General features: G+C 45.9%; 1 protein-coding gene across 1 annotated transcript in view; it reads left to right on the top strand.

The window, feature by feature from the left end:
- Nucleotides 1–20240, top strand: part of Plekhm3 (pleckstrin homology domain containing M3) — a 175399-nt gene extending 155159 nt beyond the window's left edge. The window contains exon 8 of the mRNA XM_075951185.1: nt 18919–20240. Coding sequence (XP_075807300.1) covers nt 18919–19096 — 178 coding nt within the window. The 3' untranslated portion in view covers nt 19097–20240. The remainder of the gene's footprint in view (nt 1–18918) is intronic.
- The last annotated feature ends 3211 nt before the right edge of the window (nt 20241–23451 follow it).

The following is a 23451-nucleotide window of genomic DNA, read 5'->3' as shown; positions in this document are numbered from 1 at the left end:
ACATACAGCAAGAACCAGTCTCTAAGCACAGCAACGACAAGATTAGCCTGGCTTTAAACATTTGTGGTCGGGGGTGGGAAAGACTGTGGAAATAAAGTACCATTTTCATCACATGTGACAAGCACACCGCCGTCATGGTTTATCACTGCAGACTCTGTACCAGGTTTCTCTTCTGTGAAGTTACTCTTCTTCCTCTCCTACCATCCTCTTTGAAAGGAAACACATGGAATTCTCGGTCGGTTTCACTGTCCTGGGAACAGAACATGCCAAAACTATTTGAAATCCTTCTTGGGAGATTTGTCTTTTTTCCCATTTATTCACTTCTCCACTTGTGTGCTCTTCTTGTCAGTGTGAATTCATGAACAGCTATTTTGTACCTTTAGCTGTATTGTGTTGTTTACTTTTTTAGCTTTGCATTCAAACTCTGCATTGGCTCCAGTGTCTCAGCCATTGTGGGTTTTGTTTGTTTGCTGTTCAGCATTTTCTTCCTCTCTGGCTGTTCGAGATGATCCAGTTCGAGATGATCCAGACTCGTGCTTTAACAGCTGTTACCCTCATCCAAGCCGTGGCCACATGCCCAAGGAGCCCTTCTCCTTTCACTGAGAATGAACATAGAGGCCAAGATCTGAGCATGAGGTTTTAACAGTTTTAAATGCCACAAGTCCCTAGACTTGTCCTCTTGACAAGGATTGCACAAAGAATCTTCTGGAAGATTTATACCTTCAAGGATATTATATGAAAGAATATATTCAAAGATAGTATGACTGTCAAGGCTCTGAATTCTCACCAAAATGGCCTCCTTACCCCACGTGAAAGGCCTTTCTCCAGTGGGACAGAACCTGTAGCTCTTCAGAACCCCCTCTCTTTGCTGCTCACAGGCAGCTCTCCCTGCAAGCAAAGTGTGTGATTCAGAAGGGACCTTGACTGTCTTTCCTGGAATCTAGGAGGGTAATGTTCTCAGGAACCCATTACACTTCCTCTTGGTGCTCCGCCTCCAGTTAAACCCTGAAAGCAGTTTACACAAGTCTATAGGAAAAGACAAAAGAAACAGTCATATTTACCAAGGAAAACATTGAGTCAGAAATACATGCCAGAAATAAATTAAATAATTTGAATAATGAGGTCAATATGTTACTGAAATTTTTATGAATGAAAGAATGTGCTATATGAGATTTGTCTCAAAATAATCTACACATGGAGTAAAGGGGTAGACAGGAATGGAAGCAAGTGTCGTGAAGCAGTTGAAGCTCAGTGATAGATACGCAGGGATTTATTGTGCTTTGCTCTGTATTTCTGAGTATATTTGAAACTTTCCATAACAAAACAAGTTTTATTTTATGTGTAAAGATCTTAGAAATGAGGTACTTAGTGAATTTGTCATCCTCAGTACTTAATATTCTTATAGAGCCAAATTTTATTTTATCAGTATTATTATAGTCTAATTTAAAAAACATAAAAACTCAGACCAGGCACTGGTAGTATATGACTTTAATCCCAGCACTTGGGAGGCAGAGGCACGTCTCTGAGTTCAAGGCCACCTGTCTGGGGATGGGGGAGGCAGAGGCAGGTGTCTCTGAGTTCAAGGCCGCCTGTCTGGGGATGGGAGGAGGGAATCAGGGTTGGCCAGGTGCTCAGTGAGTAAATGCTGCCGTGCAAGTATGAGGACTGGAGTTTGAAGCCCAGAACCATGTGAAAACTGACCGTGGTACACACGAGGCTAGAGCCTAGGGGTCTCTACAATAAGATGGAATCTGGAGAAAGGTCAATCCCAGAACCCCTCTGCAGCAAACAGCCAATAAAAGACCGTGTCTCAACAAGATGAGTGTGAGGAACACTTGAGGTTGTTCTTTGGCTTCCACACATGCACCATAGCGTGTGCACACGCACATACACACATATGCACATACACACACATATGCACACACACACATATGCACACACACATATGCACACACACACGCACACATACACATATGCACATACACAGCACCTCACATGATATTAAAACTACTCTCTCTTTCAAGAAACAATTTCTTGAGTGTATAACCAGTGTATAATTGGGCAGCTGCTGCTGTGGAAATGCATGAGCCTTGCTCACAGTAGTGAACAGCTTAGGGACAGAAGAGCATGGGACAGTTCTACTAAAGCATGGCCGGAGCCCAGTGGCCCTGGACCTCACGTACAGGAGGATGTGCATGGGCGGGGTGGGGTGGGGAGAACCTTTCCGTGGTTTCTAGGGAACTTTGTGCTACTTTAACACACTGATCTTGGTGAGTAGAATATACTGTGTTCACATCGTGAGACTCACAGAGATCCGCCTGCCTCTGCCTGCCCCCCCCCCCAGTGCTGGGATTAAAGGTGTGTGCCACCACCATCTGGTCACATCACTTTTTTGATTTTGACCGTATAATAAATATTGGTCAACTTAAACTTTCTTTTCCTTTTTGACTTTTTGATTTACTTCATTTATTTATTTATTTTGTGTCCATGCATGTATGTGTGTGGACCCTCCACGTGGAGGTCATAGGGCAGGATGTTCTGTCTTTCCATCACGTGGGTTCTGAGGATCAAGCTCAAATCATCATCAGCGGCAAGTGTCTATGTACTAAGCATCTCCTGGCCACCTGCGTTCACGAGTAACAGCCTACTTGTCCCAACAAATAAGGTGAAACAGTTAGCTATCTGACTCTACCTCCATCCTTTTCATCGTACAGCACTTCTGAAGCCGTCGTCTTCAAAGAAGTCTGTGGGATATACCCTGAAAGTAATTGGAAAGCTATCTTTGCCTGCCTCCCTGAAGATGTGCTTCTCGATTGTCCCTGTGTTTGCTCCCCTGGGAGTGTGGACACCTGGAGCAGATTTGATCAGGGCAGATACACATTTCTGTTGTTAAGTGGAAGAATGGCTATTGTGACGGGGATAAGAGAGGGTTGACCCTGCACCACTGGGCAATGAGGTTGTCTATGGAAGTTGAGCGGACTTGCCTTAACTCCAAATTGTTGTGGTACCCCAAGCTTCTCAGACACAAATGAAACACCTACATCTCCTCAACTAAGAACCCTTAATGTCCAGACTGCGAGATTTAAATACAATAGGATGACCGTTCTGTAATTAAGCTTAGTCCAGCATTTACCGTCTGAAAGGATACAAGGGAAGCATGGCGTTAGGAGGAACAAACATTCCATTAGGACAGTGGCAAAGCCCCACATCCTAGAGAAATAGAAACAACACACTCCTGAGAAAATAAGAAACAAGAGCTCTGAGATCTAAGCATTACAAGTCTGAAGTTAGGGCCACCCTGAGCGAAGACGTAAGGAGAAACAATTGCGTATGCAAGCGGAGCAGTCACGGAAGTCCACAAAGTGACTACCCAGGACTTGGGTTCTTCTTTTCAATCTCTCAGTCATCTCCACACTTCAGTAATCATCTCTTAGTATTAAGGGCCCCGTCCTCATGCTGCTCATGGCACATTCTCAATATTTCTGTGAAGATGCCATTCCTGAACACTTAATTTTAAAACACTCTGTGCTTCTTGGAGGAGACCTGAGAGCTCAGCCAGCCACCCCAAGTCAGTGACATTCTTTTTGTCCTGGTCTTCAGATGACAGGCACTGGCATTCAAACACAGAAAACATTGCACTCCCAGAGTTTCTTACCGCTGTACCCTTGTGAGCAACACCCAGTCATGGGTAAGAAGATGGCACACAACCTGGTACTGTTTGTGTCCTCACAGTGTATTCATTCCCTATGTATTTGTTGTTTTGTTAGCTCGTGAGTGCCGACAATCCTTTTTATTTATAGTTTATATTTTTATATTTTTATTTATTTATTTATTTGGATTTTTAAGACAGGGTTTCTCTGTAGTTTTTGGAGCCTGTCCTGGAATTAGCTCTTTTAGACCAGGCTGGCCTCGAACTCACAAAGATCCGCCTGCCTCTGCCTCCCGAGTGCTGGGATTAAAGCCTTGTGCCACCACCGCCCCGCCTGACAATCCTTTTTAGATGAAGTGACTAGTTAAGGGAGTTTCAAGGCTCCCAATGGTACAGTGTTATTACAAAAGTGTGGTGTAGGCCCAGCTTTCTATACAAGGTTGGAGCCACTAACCTGCCGTTTAAGAGATTTCTTTGGCAGGAAGATTGGTCTGTCTAGCCTGCGCTCAGGAAGGCGTCAAGTGTTGTTCTTCCTGTGTGTTCCCAAGGCTCCTGCAGCTCAGGGTTTGTTGTTTTAGGTTTTGAATGTGAGGGTTTAAAGTAGAGACTGAGCTGGATCTAGTGGCACACATCTTTAATCTCAGCACTAGAAGGCAGATGTAGATGATCTCCAAGTTCAAAGCCACCCTGGTCTACATAGTGAGTTTCAGGCCAGTCAGAGCTTCCTGGTGAGACCCTGTCTCATAAAAACAAAAACAAGCAGTAACAACAGTAAAAAGAAACAGTACAGGCAAGGCAGTGTGGTGCACGCCTTTAATCCCAGTATCTCAGGAGGAGAGGCAAAGCGGATCTCTGTGAGTTCAAGGCCAGCCTGGTCTACAAAGAGTTCTAGGACGGCCAGGACTGTTACACCGAGAAACCCTGTCTTGGGAAGAAAAAAGGAAGGAGGGAGGGAGTGGGGAGGAAGGAAAAGAAAGGAAAGAAAAGCAAGATAAAGAAAAAAGAAAAGAAACCTTGCAGACTGAATATTGCTTGCAATTTCTCTTTTGTGTACAAGTAGTTGCTTCTCCTAAGAAGTAAGGATGGCTCACAGGATCTTGGACTTATCACACTGAATTCTCACCAGTTGTGCCGACACCCTCTCCCACCACATCCCATTCTCACACTGTAGAAGAACTTTTCCCCACATCATCTTGAGAGCACATTGGCCTCAGGGAAATGGCCACAACAAGTGAGGCCAAGCAGAACTCCTCACTTCTCTGTTGAGAACTGTTGTGTCAGGTTAGTTCACATAAGAAATGGAACGGGAAAATTGTTTTTGAAAATAATCCCTCCCAAGGATATTAGAAAATGAGGCCTGTTGCTTTTACCTATGTGGCCAAACTCCAGAATGATTCGGTTTGTGCCAAAGAACATAAGTTCTAGTGTTCCTGACCTAGTGAAATGCTTTTGTCATCTTGCATTTTGCTGGCATCATTCCACCACCCTGCCTGCCCTTGGGGACCCGAGCTTGTTGGGTGTAGATGCTGCTCCTTACACTGGCACTTGGCTGTCCTTCTTCACACCTCATGAACACAAGGAGTTCCACATACCTAAGTGGTCAAGCCTGCGCAAAGGGTTTGTTTTCAAAAGAACTGAAGCTGTGTTACTATCTGGAGCCCTGGAGCCCTTCCTCCAGTCAAAGAGGCTAGGTACATGATTTTTCTTAGTCAATGAGTTATGACATTAAGATCTCAGGTCAGGCATATGCCTTTAATCCCAGCAAAGGCAAATGGATCCATTCGAGTTTGAGGCCAGCCTGGTCTACAAACCAAGGTCCAGGCTAGTCAAGGAGACACAGTGAGACCCTGTCTTTGGGGCGCAGGGGGGGGGGGGTGCTGTGTTTCTTTTCTGTTCTGTTTGCGTTTTACTTGCCCACTAGCAGGGCAGATGGAGAGGAAAGTCAGATAAGTTACCAGAAACCCTACAAAGTTCTCCATTCTTTTAGTCTGATGTTTTTTGAAGAGAATTTCGTGTTGAATGTGTGGTCTGCCACCTTTCTTAGTGTGAGCGGTGCGGGCGGACTGAAGCTGGAAAGGAGAAAGAAGTGCTGCCCAAAAGCCAGTGTCCCAGCTCAGCTCCCTCCTCATTCTGCGATCCCTTGCTCAAACAGACTGAATTCCTGGATTATGGCCTCATGTGGACTTAAATACACACACATTACATACCCCTTTCTCACTAATCAGCCTGACACATTCCTTTGTTGGTGAATGCTTCCAAAGCAAACACTGTCCGCGCACCTAATTACCAGGTTTGCAGGCTCTGCTTGGCAGTCCTGTTACATCCTGTTCAACAACACAGGGCAACAGCCTTGGTAGGGCCGGGCATAGGGAGGGAAGAACTTACCCCAATGTCTGTAGTCTTTTTTAATGATATTTCCTTCTGTGGCTTTTCTTGGGAAACAGCCCACTCAGGGAGTGTTGTAATAAGGTGTAGGATCTTAGAAAGAGCCAAAGGGAACCTGGGCTCCTCCTCCTAGGAGCCATTCTGGGAAACCACCTGCTTCTGTCTGTTGGCTGCTTTCTGACTCTGGGATTGCAGGGCCAGGCCTTGGCTGGTGGCTCTCTCACAGACTCCCGCCGTGGTTTAGAATTGTGCATTTAGAATTTAGAATTTAGGGTGGAAGGGTCTACAGAGACCCTGTAGTTATCTGGGGAGAGAACAGAGTCCAGAAAATGTGTGAATGGCAGGGACAAGGTAATGAGGTATCAAGTACCAAGATGCAATTGTGCTCTTCTTGGTCTTATGATGGCTCCCCCTCCCATGTGTTGATGTGCTTGCTATGTTAGTGAAGCTGTCCTTGATTTGAAGAAAAGATAATAAACTTTTCAGCACAGTGTTGGATGATATGGTGTTTGGTGACAGGGTAGGGGAGTCTTGTTTTCTTTCTCTAAAAAAAAAAAAAAAAAGTCTGGGGGATGGTGGCGCACACCCTTAATCCCAGCACTTGGGAGGCAGAGGCAGGCGGATCTCTGTGAGTTCGAGGCCAGCTTGGTCTATAAGAAGTAGTTCCAGGACAGGCTCCATAGCTACAGAGAAACCCTGTCTCGAAAAACCAAAAAAAAAAAAAAAAAAGAAACCACAAAACTTGAACTGGAGAGATGACTCAGAGGTTAAGGGCACTGGCTGTTCTTCCAGAGGACCCGGGTTCAATTCCCAGCACCCACATACAGCTCACAACTGTCTGTAACTCAAAGAACTGACACCTCACACAGAAATATATACAAGCATAATATCAATGCACATAAAATAAAAATAAATATAAACTTAATCCAAAGAATAACTTACTACATAGCATTGCAGCTTAGCTGGATATTCACATGTCAGAACACTTCAGAACGGCTGCTAACACAGACAAGACAGGCATGAAATGCCTGAAACCAACCCCACCCCGTACGTCATTAGCCTCTTGATAAATACAGACGTTTATGACCACCACAGCACTCGGTCATTTCAATAAATTGCTGTCAAGACACGTTCCTTACTAAGTTTCTAGTTAGGTGTCTAGGTAACATGGCCTTGTCTGTACAAAGGCCAGACAGCCTCATTGTCGTTGTTTGGAGAGGAAACGGACCACAACTGCTTAAAGTCGTACTTTCATTTCTAACTGTAAAATGAATTGATGCTCACCCTAGAAGATTTGAAAAGCACACAGAATATAGAGCAATTCTCCATGACTTACTGTTCTTCTACACACACATTATTTACGTATTTATCTTGAATATATAAAATGGAGTCTTATAACTTCCCTTTAGCGCATCATCTCTGACTCCAACAATAAATCAGTCTACAAATATTTGATGAGGACTTATAAAGGATAAATTTTAATTGCTTTAAAAATTATTAAATCAGAATATATTGTGTGAAAAAACTATTTTCAATAAAATAAATAAATTAAAAGTATTAGGATTTGTTTAATTATTAGAGAAAGGCTAGTTCGTGTTGAGATCAATGGGAAATGACTCTGCCACTAAGTTGCTACGTGGCCCTTGACGCCCCCCCCCCTGGACCTACCAGGCAGATGTCACCAATACATAGTAACAAAAGATATGGCAACTGTTTTGGGTTTTTTTTAATTTTATTTTTTAAATTTTTTTAAAAAAGGAAACAAACTATCTTTTTTCATTATACACACCAATCCAAGTTCCCATTCCCTCCCCTCCTCCCATTCCTACCACAAACCCTCCTCCCCACCCTCATCCACTCTCCAGACTGGGAAGAAACCAAGCATGAGACCAAACTAGTCCCTCTGAATGTGCTCTGAGCACTTTTATTCTAGCCCCAAGAGTCAGCATCTTTCAAGCAGTAATGCCTCAAGCATGTTGACTGATTGTGACACTCTTTACCCAAGGAGCTTAAGATAGAAACTCAAGCTGTGATTCTAACCACTGCTTTATAAGATCCACTAAAGAAGACCATGACTTTTCTGTTCTGCTCGCTGTTCCACTAGAGCAGTACACGGTAAGGGCCTCGCGGGCGAGCATGGGAATGAGCCCGTGCTTTACTGCAAATGGTTCACATTCTGGTTCATTGATTTTAAAGTTTTAAATGGCAAACCTTTAATTAGTTTTTAAACTATTTTTAGGAAGTTTTTATTTAGTAGGCATTACTAAAGTGTGAGAGACTCAGTGGACTCTACACACGCGCATGCTGTGTGAGTGCTGCTGTTGGGAGAAGCACACTGAGTCAGAGAGCCAGGAAGAACCTGGCAGTCACCGGCCAGGGACGCCTGCCCACAGCCCAGCTCCGAAGTCCCACCCCAGCACCGTACCTACGACTCTGGAACCTTAGGCCACTGATTCTCCATGGCCAGAGCACTTGCCCTGACGTTTGGAAGAACAAGCCCATCTCTTGGGATGAGAGACTGCCACCGTCAACTAGCCTTGCATTTGCTGTGGTTGCTGGAAATTTTTGTGTCCACACTGATGGGACGGATTGCATAGACTTTCGATGAGAAAACAAGTAAAGACAGCAATATGTCTTATATTTATATATGAATCATCTTACAATAAAACCAAGAACATGATAGGCAAACTTAAATAATGAACCCAAAGCTGGTGCAGGTCGAGCCTTGGAAGCACAGGAAGCCTCTGAGCTTGAAGAGATGTGATGTGAACAGCAGTTCCAGTGTGGGAAGATGATGAAGGTGATATGCCCTTCTTTAAGGAAGGAGTTTACACCTTCTTTTCTAGAAAGGACATCACTGGTAGTGGAGAAAAAAGGAAATTTAAATTAAAAGATTGAGCTAGGAAGCAGCTTCTTTTGGCCATCAGTGACTGAACAAAAAAAAATCTTCAAAATGCAGAGTGCAGAGAGACAGACTTCCCTGACAAAGAAGACTGCCGATTCGGGGAGGGGTCCTGAGGTAAGCACCAGAGTGTTGGGCCAACTCAAGGCTTCAGAATCACAGGTGCTGTGAATATCCAACAAAGGAGGTGGCATTCTCCTCCTTCTTAGGAGAAAGGCCTGTGCAAGCTAAGGGACCCCTCGCACCTGGGAAACACCAAAGTTCACTCCAGGCCAGCGCCCCTGCAGAGAAAGTTTCTCACCCCCATTTCCTTCTCCTAGGCCTGCAGGTCTGAGACATCAAGAGGAGGCCAAGCCTGAACTTAAAAGTTCCCCAAAATTCCTTTGCCTAGCATCACCAGCCTAGGAAAAGCCATGAGAATGTATGTAACACCATCTTGTTAAAAGTATGGACCCAGTGGCAGGAGATAAATAAGGAAATAATATAAAGCAGTAACTGCCTTGTTCCTTCTAAATTCACACCAGTAACCAAGATCGTATTCCCAAACAACTGCTCATAAACTGGGCTGCTTCTCTCGACTTTCTGTGCGTTTTCTAAGATGCTTGGAACTTTTTTATTTTAGCTGCACTAAGTGATGAACTCAGCTGTGCTAAGTGAGTCCCAGTCAGAGTCCAAGATGAATTATTTCCTTTTAAAGCATCTCTCACAAATACTTCTCATTTAAAATGAAAAAGGGAGTCGGTGAGTCCACAGAAATGCAAAGGAAGGCTAGACCATTGGTTGCCATCTGCATTACCCTGACACCTTTCCACTGCTCAGCTCCGTCTGTGTCTTCTTCAGGCCTTTGCAAGCGGCATTAACCTCCAGGCATCTTGAGCCATTCAGGAATCTGTACAGAGCACTCTTGTGTCTAGTCCGCAGCTGCTACAGCTAAGGTCTGCTCCAGTACGGGCAGCAGTGGTAGAAATGTTTAAATCCTCCTGCCGTGCCTTTACTTTCTCTAGCAGCAAATTTATTTTCTGAGCTCAAGTAATCCTACGAAAAGGTGTGCATTTTTTTTCTTGAGAATTATAGTGACTGCCAGGTAAACCTTAAGATGCAGATTTAGTGTCGGAAATACTAGTTTCCCGCTTCCCCAGATGCTCCTGCATTCATGTCAAATTTGTTGTGTTTTTAAACACAGCCTGAGTGTGGCTGACTCCTCTCCTGGGCCACAGATTAGCAGGAAGGGCTTATTGAGCATTTACACAAAGGATGATGGTGAGTTAATGTCCCCAGTAGGGTAGCAAAATTAACAAATGAATTAATTAACCCTTGTTTGCATTCTATTTTGAATCCAGATTGTAAGTAAAGCTTTTGTAATAGGTATTAGCCAAGCTTAGCTGGCAGACTCAGAAGGCCAGGAGCAAAGAAAGCCTACAGCTTTGCGGGTTACAATCAGGGGAAGCTCTTCCTTAATTAACTCAGGCTTGAAGGACAGATGAAAACATCATTACAGGACGGTGCCAATTGTCTTTCCAAGAGCTGAGGTGTGCGTTGACTAACCTGGAGGACTCTGACTGCTAACTGGAGGAAGGCCAGAATTCAATCACAAGACCAGAATCGAGTCCAAAGCTTGGGGCCACAAAAGCCACCAGTTAGAGTTTTGTATGGTATCTGCGGACAGACAGACGTAGTAAGCATAGGACAACAAACAATGCTTAAGTCAAAGCACAGTTACTTACACATTAAAAAGCTAATTTATGTGTGCACAAACACACACACACTACCACCACCACTGTACCACACAGTACATGCAGGGCCAAGTAGATGTTGCCTATTTTAAATATCAAAAGGAAGGGTTAGGGTGAATAGGTAGGATCAGAACGTGTTGTGGTCAAATATAATGCTGTCTGCATTGGGCTTGTACTTTACTCCACTCACCAAGATGTCCACATCTCTTGTTCTCTTCTTCATGGTCCCACTGACAAAATAGAGGGGTATTTGGTCTGTCAGATTTCTGGTCACCCAGAGCAATGTCACCTGGAGACACTGCCTACGCCACCACTTTGTCGCTTGCCTTGCCCGTTTGTCAGAACCATTCATAGTCGGTTTCTTAATTAGGTTAAAATTGTTTGTCAATTTCTTGTTAATCTTTCTACTTCCCCCAAAGAGTGACCCTACTAAGTCTTCTTATTTGTTACACTTTATTTCATTCACCTTTAATAACAGATTCTGTGTATTTTAACTGAGCAACATGCATGTGTATAGGTGCATAAAGTGTGTACATATAAAAAATACAGGCCTACTCATACATAACACAGGCCAATTTCCTATTTAAGGAAATTATAGGGTGTTTGTTTGTTTTTCCATTTATATACTCAGTAACAGAAAACAGCAAGCCGAAACATCAAATGAGCAGGCGTCAATGGGTACCTCACTCAGCTAGAAGATTTCAGTAATCTTGCTGTACTGGAAAGGCCAGTGATAGCATGAGACCACAGGGCACCTTACGTAGCAGCCATACCCAAAACCGCACTCGTATGCTCACAGTGAATGCTTATTTCTGCTGCTCACCCTGCTCCTCATGGGCTGTGCAGACTGGAAATCAACCAAAGCTCCCTACTGTTCTAAAGGCCCAATCCTTTGCTTGTCATAGGGCCAACAAACTGGAGCCTGAATTGTAATCCAAATGAAATATCCGAGGCCATTGCCTGAGCCAAAAGTAAAAATATAACAGGAGAACCCGAGAGGAACGAGCAGAAGCGTTATAGTGTCCTCCGTGGGCAGTGTCCCCAGCAGGTTCCTGTGACCTCCCTATGTGCGGTTTGAGTCTGGAGGGGGCAAACAAAGCCATCAGGCCTGTCTCGAATCGGTCTCACATCATCAACATTCCAGAGCAGGAAACTGTCTGCAGCCAGGAATTCTTGCTTCTTTGCCATAAGATCTGAGAAGTAAGCCTTCCCCTTGCATGGATGTAGCTCAGCTAGTTTGTAACAGGTCCTGGTTCTTGGAGTCAGTAGCCGTAATAAAACATATCTATTGCATCTGTGGTGATAGACTTAGATCTCTAGATTGTGAATGTCTCCCTTACTTGCCATAGACTACTAAGAATTTTTAGGTCAAAACTGTTTATAAAATGGGTAGTTTTATTCCAAGGAATACTTCCTACGGAGCAAAACATAATTTTTATTGCCCAAATAGTGGGCACCCCTACACCTCTCCCAAAGAAGGGTGCACACAGATGATTAGTAACATTCTCTAGAGCAGATCTCCAGTGCCTTCCTTCTCCCGTCAATTGTGCTGTGCCCAGAGCTGGGCCCCCTGCCCTGCACAGGTCACCACAGTGCAGTCTGAAACTACACTATCTCATCGTATCCTTTTTATACATTTTTATTGGTATTTATTGAGCTCTACATTTTTCTCTGCTCCCCTCCCTGCCTGTCCTCTCCCCCCTCAATCATCCCCCCCGCAAGGTCCCCATGCTCACAATTTACTCAGGAGATCTTGTCTTTTTCTACTTTGTACTTCCCGTGTAGATTAGATCTATGTAAGTCTCTCTTAGTGTCCTCATTGTTGTCTAAGTTCTCTGGGATTGTGGCTTGTAGGCTGGCTTTCCTTGCTTTATGTTTAAAACCACCTTTGAGTGAGTACATGTGATAATTGTCTTTCTGTGTCTGGGTTACCTCACTCAAAATGATGTTTTCTAGCTCCATCCATTTTCCTGCAAAATTCAAGATGTTATTTTTTTCTGCTGTGTAGTACTCCATTGTGTAAATGTACCACATTTTCCTTATCCATTGATCGAGGGTCATTTAGGTTGTTTCCAGGTTCTGGCTAAGACAAACAATGCTGCTATGAACATAGTTGAGTATGTGTCCTTGTGGCACGATTGAGCATCCTTTGGATATATACCCAAAAGTGGCATTATTGGGTCTTAAGGAAGGTTGTTTCCTAATTTTCTGAGAAATTGCCACACTGACATCCAAAGGGGTTGTGCCAGCTTGCATTCCCACCAGCAATGCAGAAGTGTTCCCTTTTCTCCACAACCTCTCCAGCATAAGTTGTCATCAGTGTTTTTGATCTTGGTCATTCTGACAGGCATAAGATGGAATCTCAGAGTTGTTTTGATTTGCATTTTTCTGATGACTAAGGATATTGAACATTTCCTTAAGTGTCTTTCAGCCATTTTAGATTCCTCTGTTGAGAGTTCTCTGTTTAGGTCTGTACTCCATTTTTTTTTATTGGATTTTATTGGATCTTTTGGTGTCCAATGTCTTGAGTTCTTTGTATACTTTGGAGATCAGACCTCTGTCTGATGTGGGGTTAATGAAGATCTTTTCCCATTCTGTAGGCTATCGTTTTATCTTGTTGACTGTGTCCTTTGCTTTACAGAAGCTTTTCAGTTTCAGAAGGTCCCATTTATTAGTTGTTTCTCTTAGTGTCTGTGCTGCCGGAGTTATATTTAGGAAGTGGTTCCCTGTGCCAATGTGTTCAAGTGTACTTCCCACTTTCAGGTTCAGTGTGGCTGTCTTTATGTTGAGGTCTTTGATCCATTTGAACTTGAGTTTTGTGCATGGTGATAGATATGGGTCTATTTTCATTCTTCTATATGTTAATATCCATTTATGCCAGCACCATTTGTTAAATATGCTTTCTTTTTTCCACTTGATATTTTTTGCTTCTTTATCAAATACCAAGTGTTCGAAGATGTGTGGATTAATATCTGGGTCTTCTATTCGGTTCCATTGGTCCTCCTGTCTGTTCTTATGCTAATACCAGCCTGTTTTCAGTACTGTAGCTTTGTAGTAGAGTTTGAAGTCAGGGATTGTGATGCCTCCAGAAGTTTTATTGTACAGAATTGTTGTGGCTATCCTGGGCTTTTTGCTTTTCCATATGAAGTTGAGTACTGTTCTTTTCGAGCTCTTTGAAGAATTCTGCTGGGATTTTGATGGGCATTGCATTGAATCTGTTCTCATCGTATCTTATAGCTTAACTAATACGAGTAAGTGGAATTAGAAGGAATCTAACTTGTTATCCATCTCAATTGGCTTTTCAGTTTGTGACTTTCTGGAGAGGAAGCAGCCAATGCTCCTTGACCCTCACTCCCCACAGACCTTGGAGCAGAACATGGGGTGGGGGGAGTCCAGGTCCCAGAATAACTTCTCCTACCCATTTCCAAGTGTGCGGGGAAGACACTTTAGGTATCGTTTAACCCAAGTTCTAGAAAATAAGGCTCAAAGGCAAATTAACTTCCCCAGTGTCCTGTGATATGAGCCCCACGCTGGACTGAGAACTCAGGTCCCTCACTGCACTAATGTCCTTACCTCTGCGGTAGGGGCTCATGGGGCTCTACTGCTTTCACAGCCAAAGTTTCTGAAGCAGCTGCACAGTTCACAAAAGTAATTTATTTTATCTTATTTTATAAAGTACATGCAAAAAAATGCCTTCGATTTGCCAGGTGGTCTGGGTAAAACATGAAGGTATAGGAAGGCCACGGAGAAATTTTCCAGAGAATCTGATCCAAGAAACTAATAAATGCAATGAGAGCCAGCCAACCAGCATGGCTCTGGGGTAGAGCTGAAAAGCCACTGTGAGACGGTAAAAAGTTGAGTTACTGAGCGACGCACAGTAACGCACCATGGGTGTTGATATCAAGCCTGATTTGACTTTTGGAAATAGTCTCAATTTCACACCCTTCTTGACTCCCTGAATGCTGAGATTGTACTACATATGGCCCTTGACTGTTCTCTTTCCCAGTGCTGAGAAAGAAACCTAGAGTCTTGTTGGGCAAGCTGTCTATGCTGTCTACCACTGACCTGTGTCCAAACCCCTTAAGTTCCTAAATGACATTCTAAATAACTTCAAAAAGAACAGGATCATTAGTACTTGTTTGTTCAGGTATTTTTATCCCATGCTTTGTTGAAAATGAATTGTTTTGAGAATGGCATATGTAAGAACACTGAGCTGGATCTTGTTGGTTGGCAAGAGCGTAGGCCAGCAGGCGGGAGGGAGGGGTGCTTTTTAACCCACTGGGTGCCCTTATGTGATTTTGTCTCAAGATAATTGAGCCAGTGGTTTTCAGTAGGTATTATTTTAACACCCACAGATATTTGTGAGCATCTGGAGATACTGCTTATTGTCACAGCTCAGTGGTTAGGCGAAGGTACTCTGAAGCCAGGGGTGCTACTAAGCATCATACTGTGACAGAATAGTCCCTTGCACCAAAGAATATCCCACCCAAAATGTCAGTGGCACTGAGGTTGAGGTCCCTAGAGTTCTGAAGCAGTGGATGCACACACACAAAAGAAACAGGAAAGTCCACTGTGTGCCTTTGGTCTGCAGCCAACCGCCTGCAGTGAGTTCTGTGTGCCCTGCAGCGGCCAGAAAGAGCTCTCACTGCTTGGCACGGGACTCAGACCTGAAGACCGAACTTCATCTCATGTGGGACTTTCCTTTTTGCCACCTGTTGCAGCTTTCAGTAAGCGGTGATTGCAGTGACAGATTTGCGGTGGTGACGCACACCTTTAATCCCAGCACTTGGGAGGCAGAGGCAGGAGGATCTCTGTGAGTTCGAGACCAGCCTGGAATACAAAGGGAGTTCCAGGACAGGCTCCAAAGCTACAGAGAAACCCTGTCTCGAAAAAACAAAAACAACAAAAAAAAAAAAAAACAAAAAAAAACAAAGACATACTCCTGAAAAGCTGGGTGGGCTGAATTTTCTTTTCTTTTTGCTTTATGTGGAGAGGTGAGTGTCTGTGAAGGTGCACATGTGTACACTGTGCATGCGAGGGTCAGAGGTCAACCTCAGGGGTCGTTCCTCGGCTGTCATCAGCTTTGGTTTTTGAGACACCGTCTCTCACTATGGTCTAGTACTCAGTTTGTCTGGACTGGCTGGCCTGGGTGTGAGCTTGGGATCTTCTGGTCTCTGCCTCCCTGGGATTCCAGAATTGTGCTGCCATTGGGGGCTAGAAATCAACGCTGGTCCTCAGCACAGGAGGAAAGGCTGCAGGTGCTTGACCTATTGAGCTATCCTCCCAGCTCCTGAGTTACATCTAAAATAGTCGAGGAACAGTTAACACCTACAACCAACCAAAGAAGACTGAGCTGCCCACTGCTGCACCTGCAGGTACTTCCGGTGCCCTGCACTTCACACTTGGATTGCAAGGTCGGGTTCTTCTTTCTTCTTTCTTTCTTTCTTTCTTTCTTTCTTTCTTTCTTTCTTTCTTTCTTTCTTTCTTCCTTTCTTTCTTTTATTTGTTTGTTCAAGATAGGGTCTCACTTTGTAATGCTAGCTGGCCCGGAATTCCCTACATATACCAGGCTAGTCTTGAACTCAGAGATCCACCTGCCTCTGCCTCCCAAGTGTTAGGAGTAAAGGCGTGCGCCTCATGCCTGGCCTGCCATTATTCTGTATAGTGAAAAGTAGGGAGCATGGTGGGTGGAAGCTAACGATTGTCTGAATTTGGGAATGTCATTGATTGATGAATTCATACCACAGTTGAAAAACACCTCCATTTTACAAATTGTTAGAAAACAAGACTGTTTTGAACTCATCAATTTCTTTATCTGATACTTTCTTCAGTTATTGACCTTTGGCCCAGCCAAGCAGGTGCACTAGTCCCCCATCACTCTGTGGGTGGCTTTTTTTTTCTTTTGCACCAGAGATATCTGATAAAACTCAATCTCTTCTCCCACTGCAGCAGGCCTGGTATCAGCAGAGATAAGGGAGTGGCACTGGGGAACAAGGTGTTTTCTCCTTATCAGTCACTGCCTTAGAGCCACGCCCCTAGGCGTATAAATCCAGGACCAGCTCTGGAGGAAATTCATTTGATAAAGCTACCATTAGTGTCGTTTAATGCTAGGAACTTACTGAGGTGTGACCCGGTGGGGACAGAACTACTGCCACTAGGAAACAGCCCAGAGAGGCACTAGGGGACCTGACTGACAGGAGCGGAGTGGAGGGGAGGGAGAGGGAGAGCAGAGGTGCCTGGCTGTGTATCAGAGTCACCTGTAAGAGACCGTGTCACTTCAGTATGCAGGGTCTTTCCTCTGGTATTTGCTCATCGTAGTCTCCCAGCAACCGAATGATTAGGAAGACGTCCCGGTCCCACACTAGAAAAGAAGGAACTGACTTATGAGAAGTAACGATCCACCTAGGATAGCTCCGCCACAGAGACTTTAGCAACTTGACACTGGCAGCCTGCCTTAAAACTGCATCCCTGCCAGAAGCATGTATACCCACTCAGAGAGCCCACGGTGCGGGTGGCCACCGCCAGTAGCTCTGGGTTCTAGCGACAACTCTTATCTCCAGCTCTCCGTGATGATCACTAGCCCTTTGGGAACCTTAGTTTTCTGCTCTGTGAAATGAGGGCTTGATGCGGATACCCAGGCCACACAGGGAAGCCAGACTGCAGAGAGGCCTCCCAGAAATGCCTGAGGGGCACAGCTTATCCTGTGCCAGCAACTGCTGGGCACTTTACCCATGATCTCATTCAAGGCCTGCAGCGTCCTGGGGTGATGGCTGCTCCTGTTATCGCTGGCCAGGTGAGGTCACCGGCTCCAGGGCATCATCAAGCTGCATAACATACCGCACCACAGACGGTGGCTCACAGATGTGTTTCTCAGCTCTGGGAGCTGGAAGCTGCAGAGCAGGGTCCTAGCAGGATTGGTTTTGATGAAGGTTTTCATACTGACTCCCTGATGGCTTCACATAGTGCACAGGGATTAAGATGTTGAGAAGCTCTGCTTCTTGTGTGAAGGACACTAGACCAATTTTGGACCAGAGATACACCCTTACCTTAATCAGTTTCCTAGTACTACCCAAGTACTCTTTCACCTTGGGGGCTTGAACTTCTTACGGGAACTCCAGGGGACACGAGTCAGGGACAGAGAAACAATATGCAGTTCCTCATCTGTTATCTTAACAGCCACTGTCCCTCAAATGGGAGAGCTGAGCTGGGAGAAGGTACTGCTGGGGGGGGGCTCTGGTTAGCTCTTTACAAGACCCCTCCCAACTCCTCCCCAGGGCATGGCCACGTCAGTGAGTACTGTTTGGTGGCGCAAGACTCCCTATCCCCAAAACAGGCCAAGGGTGAACCCTGAAGACAGCTACATGGGACAACGGTCCAGGGATGCAACTCCCTGGGCTCCCAGGGTGAAGAGAAAGTCTCCTTTCAGAGCTCCTGTATAGCAGAATGAGAGTTCTGGCTCTGCACGCGCGCGCACACACACACATGCACACGCACGCACACACGTGCACGGGCATGTGCACACACATGCACACAAGCAGGTCATTGGCTGGAGCAGCCAAGGTCATTAGTCATCACTGAGAGCTTCCCAGTGCAAACAGGCTGCAAAGGCAGACTCCTGTACAGACTCCAGCAGGCCAGACAATCAGCTAGTCATCCACCGGGAATGCTGTCTCCTCTCGGTGAGCTGCCAGGTCTGCCCTGGTGGTGAGAAAATGTTTTCTTTCCCAGTCCTTCACTCTTCCTTGTTCACAGTTAGGTCACACAAGTAGACCTGGAGAGGTGGGAGGGTTTTCCTAACTTTAAAGAGCGCACAGAGTACTAGGCCCCAGGACATTCAGAGAATGAAAATGTGCCATTGTACCTTCCCAAACTGTCACACAAAGTCAGGGAACTAAGAGGGGTAAAGAAGAAAGCTGTGCCCCCATGTACAGTACAGGCCCGCCGAGGGCTCCTGCTGCTCTTCTCTCTCTGTGGACAGGAAACCGGCACACAGAGCCTCTGCTGCTGCCCTTGTCACTGTTATCAGAGTCCCCGGGTCAGGGTTGACTCCCCTTCACCCATGCCAGTGTCTCCTGAGGCTGGCTCTGATCACATGAGAACTGTGTGAACTTAGCACTGAGACTCTCAGTTCTGCCTCTTCCCGAGGACAGAGATGCTCAGAGGAACAGACAGTGCCCTGGCTTCTCCAGGTCCCCCGGGCTCTCAGGCTCCGCTGTCTTGTTAAGCATCTCCACGCTTGGTCTTTGCAGGTGTGAAAGCTGTGGCGCTGTCTTCCATTCCGAGTGCAAAGAGAAGTCAGTCCCCTGCCCACGGTGTGTCCGCCGGGAGCTGCAGAAGAAGCAGAAGTCCTTCTGGCGGCAGCTGAATGTGGACGAGAGCCTGGAGGAGGCGTGCACCATGTTCGAGCTGTCCTACCAGAACACCTGACTGCAGGCTGGGCTGCACGCACCACAGCCACCCAAGGGCCACTTGTGCCCATGCAGATGAGGCTCTTTCCCCTTCAGCTAGATGTAGATATGTAAGTTATTTATTTATATTATATACACACCTATACGTCCTGAAGTCCACAGAGACCCTGTGGCTGAACTCGTACCAGATCGCTGAGTCTCACTTAGCCATGAAATTCAGCTGCTTGCCCGGCAGCTGTGGTCCTCACACGGCTCCGTAGCTCACATCCTGTGCTCACACTGGCTCGAAGGGCAGGTCTGCTGCACAGGCATCGGAGGAAGCATGTCCACAGCACAGCTTTGGGTTGTTACTGAATTTTAGCCTTTGCTGGGGAAACTGTCATCTGCTTCGCAAGGAAATCTCCGAAACACAAGAATACTTCTCGATCCTCCTCCCAAGGCTCCAGAGTCCTTGGCAGAGATGGGAGCGCTGAAGCAGAGCCATGAAGCAGAAACCCAAAGGGTCCCTCCCTCCAGCAGAAAGTTTGAGGAGTAGAGCCACCCTGGGCTTGAAGCTAATCCCTGCAAATGACGACACAGACCTCAGCGGCCAGTCACTGCATGTCCCCAGCTGCTTGCTGCTACGAAGCCCAGCAACTGCCTGATGATAGCTGCAGAGTGTGCACGGGCATCCTAAGAACAGATCTCCAAGCATGGCATGGAGGGCGTTTGTTATTTTTTCATAGTGCTGGCAAGAAGAAATATCCCAGGATTGTCCTGAAGCATCTCAGTGTATAGACTGCTGTAGCATATGCCACGTGCACCTTGGGGACCTGATGTTTCCTTTCCTGGAGTCCACCATAGGCAGTGCCCACCTGACATTCAATGTTTTATTGCTCATTGTCCGTCACAGCACTTTTGACCCTCATCAGTCCATATAGTGACTCTTGCTTTCGTATTCTGGGTGTTTTGTTTGTTTGGGATGGGGGCATATTTTAAGACAGGGTCTTGCTATCTATATCCCTGGGCTGGTCTCAAACTTGTGATCCTGCTGCCTCATCCTCCCAGTACTGGGATTGCAGGTGTGTACCACTGTGTCTGCTCTGCTTTACTTGTTTTTAATTATTTTAAAAATTATTTAAAGTTAAAAATTATATAATTATTAAAGAATAACTTGAAAAATACCAACCTAAATTATTAAGAAAATACCAAACATAAATAGAATTCATGAATTTAATAGTATTAAAATAAGTAGATTTATACATACATACATACATATATATATATAATTGCCACCTTACAGTAACACAAGTAAATATTATAAGAATGAGAAATGAATCCCTTTGCTCTTTGGAGCAGACCCCTGATAGCCCTTTGTAAGAGCCTATGTAGTTGTCACTGTGACCAAGACGGCTGGTAGGATGGCTCTGGGAACCCCACGGCCAGCATTCCTGCTGCCTTAACACAAGGACGTAATTGGTTAGTGTGTCTTCCGTGTTGAACTGATGCTGTTATTCAGATCTAGGGGACACTGGCTAGCATGTGTCCATTGCATCTCCATGCTGCTCCCTGCAGGCAGCAGCTCTTTGATGTGCACTGGGAACAGCTGGCCAACTTGTGCAGCCAAGGGTGAGCAGCGGCTCGCCTCAGCCCACACCGTTACCTCTGACCCAGACCACAACATTCACGCTACACATGCATTTATTTCCTGGCTACCTGGAAGCTATAACCAAGGCCTGAGACTTGGTAAAAGACCAGGGCCCTATTTACCAGACACCTCCGGTAAGTAGGTACCTTTTTTAAACTCTGGGAAAGGTTGACACCCCTCAGACAGAGTGGTAGAGACTGTTGCACACCGAAAGACAAGGGCAGGAAGTCTGCAACACTTGGCAAATAGGCAAACAAATTTGAGTCTCCCTTCTTCCTCCCCTTTGTGAAATACAGTATTTATATTTTCCAGCCTCAGAGAAGAGAGCAGAGCATGCTCTTCCACAGGAGAGTTATAGACCTGCTTATTCTGAAACAGATGTGCTCCCGCGGCGCAGCGCCTTCTCTCTCCACCCCCAAATCCCTGTCCCTGCAGCTTAGTCTTTGGCCTTGCTGTAATTAATGTATCTGTGATTCCAACTGAGCGTGGAAGCCTGAAGAACACAGCCGCCCCTCCCCTCACACACACACACACACACACACACACACACACACACACACACACACGTTTGCCCTGTGTACAGAACTCACAGGTGCCCAAGGTCAGACCTCCAAGTCAAGGGTGAAATCTGAATCCCTGCTCAAGACACCTGAGTTGTCCCCGCTGTCCTTAGCAGGCCCTGCTGTGTGAGCCGACCTTGGGAGCACCTAAGTACTTACCCTGGACATTGCTTTTTGCTCCCTTTTTTGGATTTTCGAGACAGGGTTTCTCCGTAGCTTTTGGTTCCTGTCCTGGAACTAGCTCTTGTAGACCAGGCTGGCCTCGAATTCACGAGATCAGCCTGTCTCTGCCTCCCGAGTGCAGGGATTAAAGGCGTGCGCCACCACCGCCCGGCCTTGCTCCCTCTTTTGAAGGGAAAAAAGATAAACAATTGTCATCAGCCGTCTAGAACGAAGCCACGTCCCTACCACTTCTGATAGCCTAGTCCATGCCAGCCCTAACAACCATCTCTGCCACCACCACCAAAATCTGATAGGACACAGTGGAGCCAGCTTAGGAGTTGGGTCTACCATGAAATTCAAAATTGCTATTTTCAGCCCCAAATGCCGTAGAGTGCATGAAGGCCCTTACTGTTTTCAGGCCTAACAAATTACTTGGTGCAGTGTTAGGTAATTGTTCTCCTGCTTAGAAACCAGGGAAAGAAAAGTGAGCCTGTGGAGTCCCGCCTCCTTCTCTCATCTCGGTAAATATCATACAAGCAAAGCACAATGGAAAATGGCCCATTAATCTCCCGGAGCTGGCAGTGGAGTCCGGGGAACTGGTGTAGCACAAGAATTCCCTCCTGCTCATGCCAGAAACTCGTGTGACACCATCCAGCCTGGGGAAAGTGTTGGCACCCAACCCCTCCGTCAAGAAGCCAGTTCCCAAAATAGACCTGTGTTTGCACTGCAGCAGGAAGGCCAGAGAGCTCCAGAGGCGGTCAGTCGCGATGGCGGTGGAGTTCTTCCCAGGGCTGCCTGTTCCCAAAGTTGAAAGCAGCTTCAGTGAAAACCATGTAAACTCTGCTTCCCCTGAACTTTCTGTGCTGAATAAGGACCGTCTTTTGGGAGTCTTCACATTTGACGAGCTGAGAGGTAACCACTTCTTCTATAATCGGCCTCTAGCAAAACAGAGAATGTGACTGCAGTGCCTTGGGATGTGCAGGTCCTAGTCCAGTCCTGAGATAGCCAGTGTTGTGATGCCCCTCAGCTGCCCCTACACAGGTTTCTCTGTCACGCCGTCACTGTGGCTAAGTTGCAGTGCACCCTCCGGTGAGGTCTGACGTCTGTCGCTGTTTGTCATGGGTGCACACTGAATGTGAGCACCCATGGGTTTCTTTCTGCACCTCCTTAAGGAGACTCGGCTTCCAGCCCAGCCAGCTTATTCTCTATCCGTGGACCAGAACCACCAGACACAAGCTACCTATCGGAGCAGAATCACAGCCATGCCATACATCCTGAGCACCAACTACAAGGACCGCTGCCACCAAGGAAGCAGAGACACGTTCTGCTGCTCATTCCAGGGAGAGCCCCGCCACTCTGACCCTGCAGATTAGCCCTCTCTGTCACCTCCCAGGCTTTGTTGAAATCGCTAGATTAAGAACTAATCTTTGATCCTTTGTTGGAATACTGCCTGGTTCCAACACAGACTTTATTTTATTTTGTTTTATTTTTTTTTTCTTGTGGAGAGCTGTGCAGTTTTATTTGGGGAGTTTTCTACACTACTTTTCACCTTCCGATATAACATGGAGAAGTCGGGAATTTCAGACAACAGGGAATGGCTGGCACTTTCCTCCTTGGCATGGCTGGAGCCGCTGACCTTTCTCCTTATCCTCTCCTTGGCCCCGACTTGTTGATGGTGGGCATTAGGAGTCTGGGCCGCCTCTCTGCACCTTCCCACTTGCCTGACCCCAGGTTACTATAGTTGACATGAAGAACCCCCTCGGCAAACCTAACCCATGCTGGTCTCTGTCACGGGGACAGGCTCTTGACAGCTAGGACTCAGCACCCAGCAGTCTCTTCCTAGAGATTGTTGTGTCCTTTCTTTGGATTCCAAGTTCTGACTCAAGAATTTCTTCCTGGTATGTTTGAATGGGTGCAGGGCTGAGATAAAAATTCCACACCACTGTAAAACTCGGTAAAAAAAATCAAAGGAAAGCATGGAATATCTCCTAGCCTGACCACACCTGTCGGAGCTTGATGGAGCCC

The sequence above is a fragment of the Microtus pennsylvanicus genome, chromosome 17 (assembly GCF_037038515.1).
Source record: "Microtus pennsylvanicus isolate mMicPen1 chromosome 17, mMicPen1.hap1, whole genome shotgun sequence".
NCBI lineage: Eukaryota > Metazoa > Chordata > Mammalia > Rodentia > Cricetidae > Microtus > Microtus pennsylvanicus.
The sequence above is the reverse complement of the archived record's forward strand: the minus strand, read 5'-3'. Positions and strand labels throughout refer to the sequence as shown.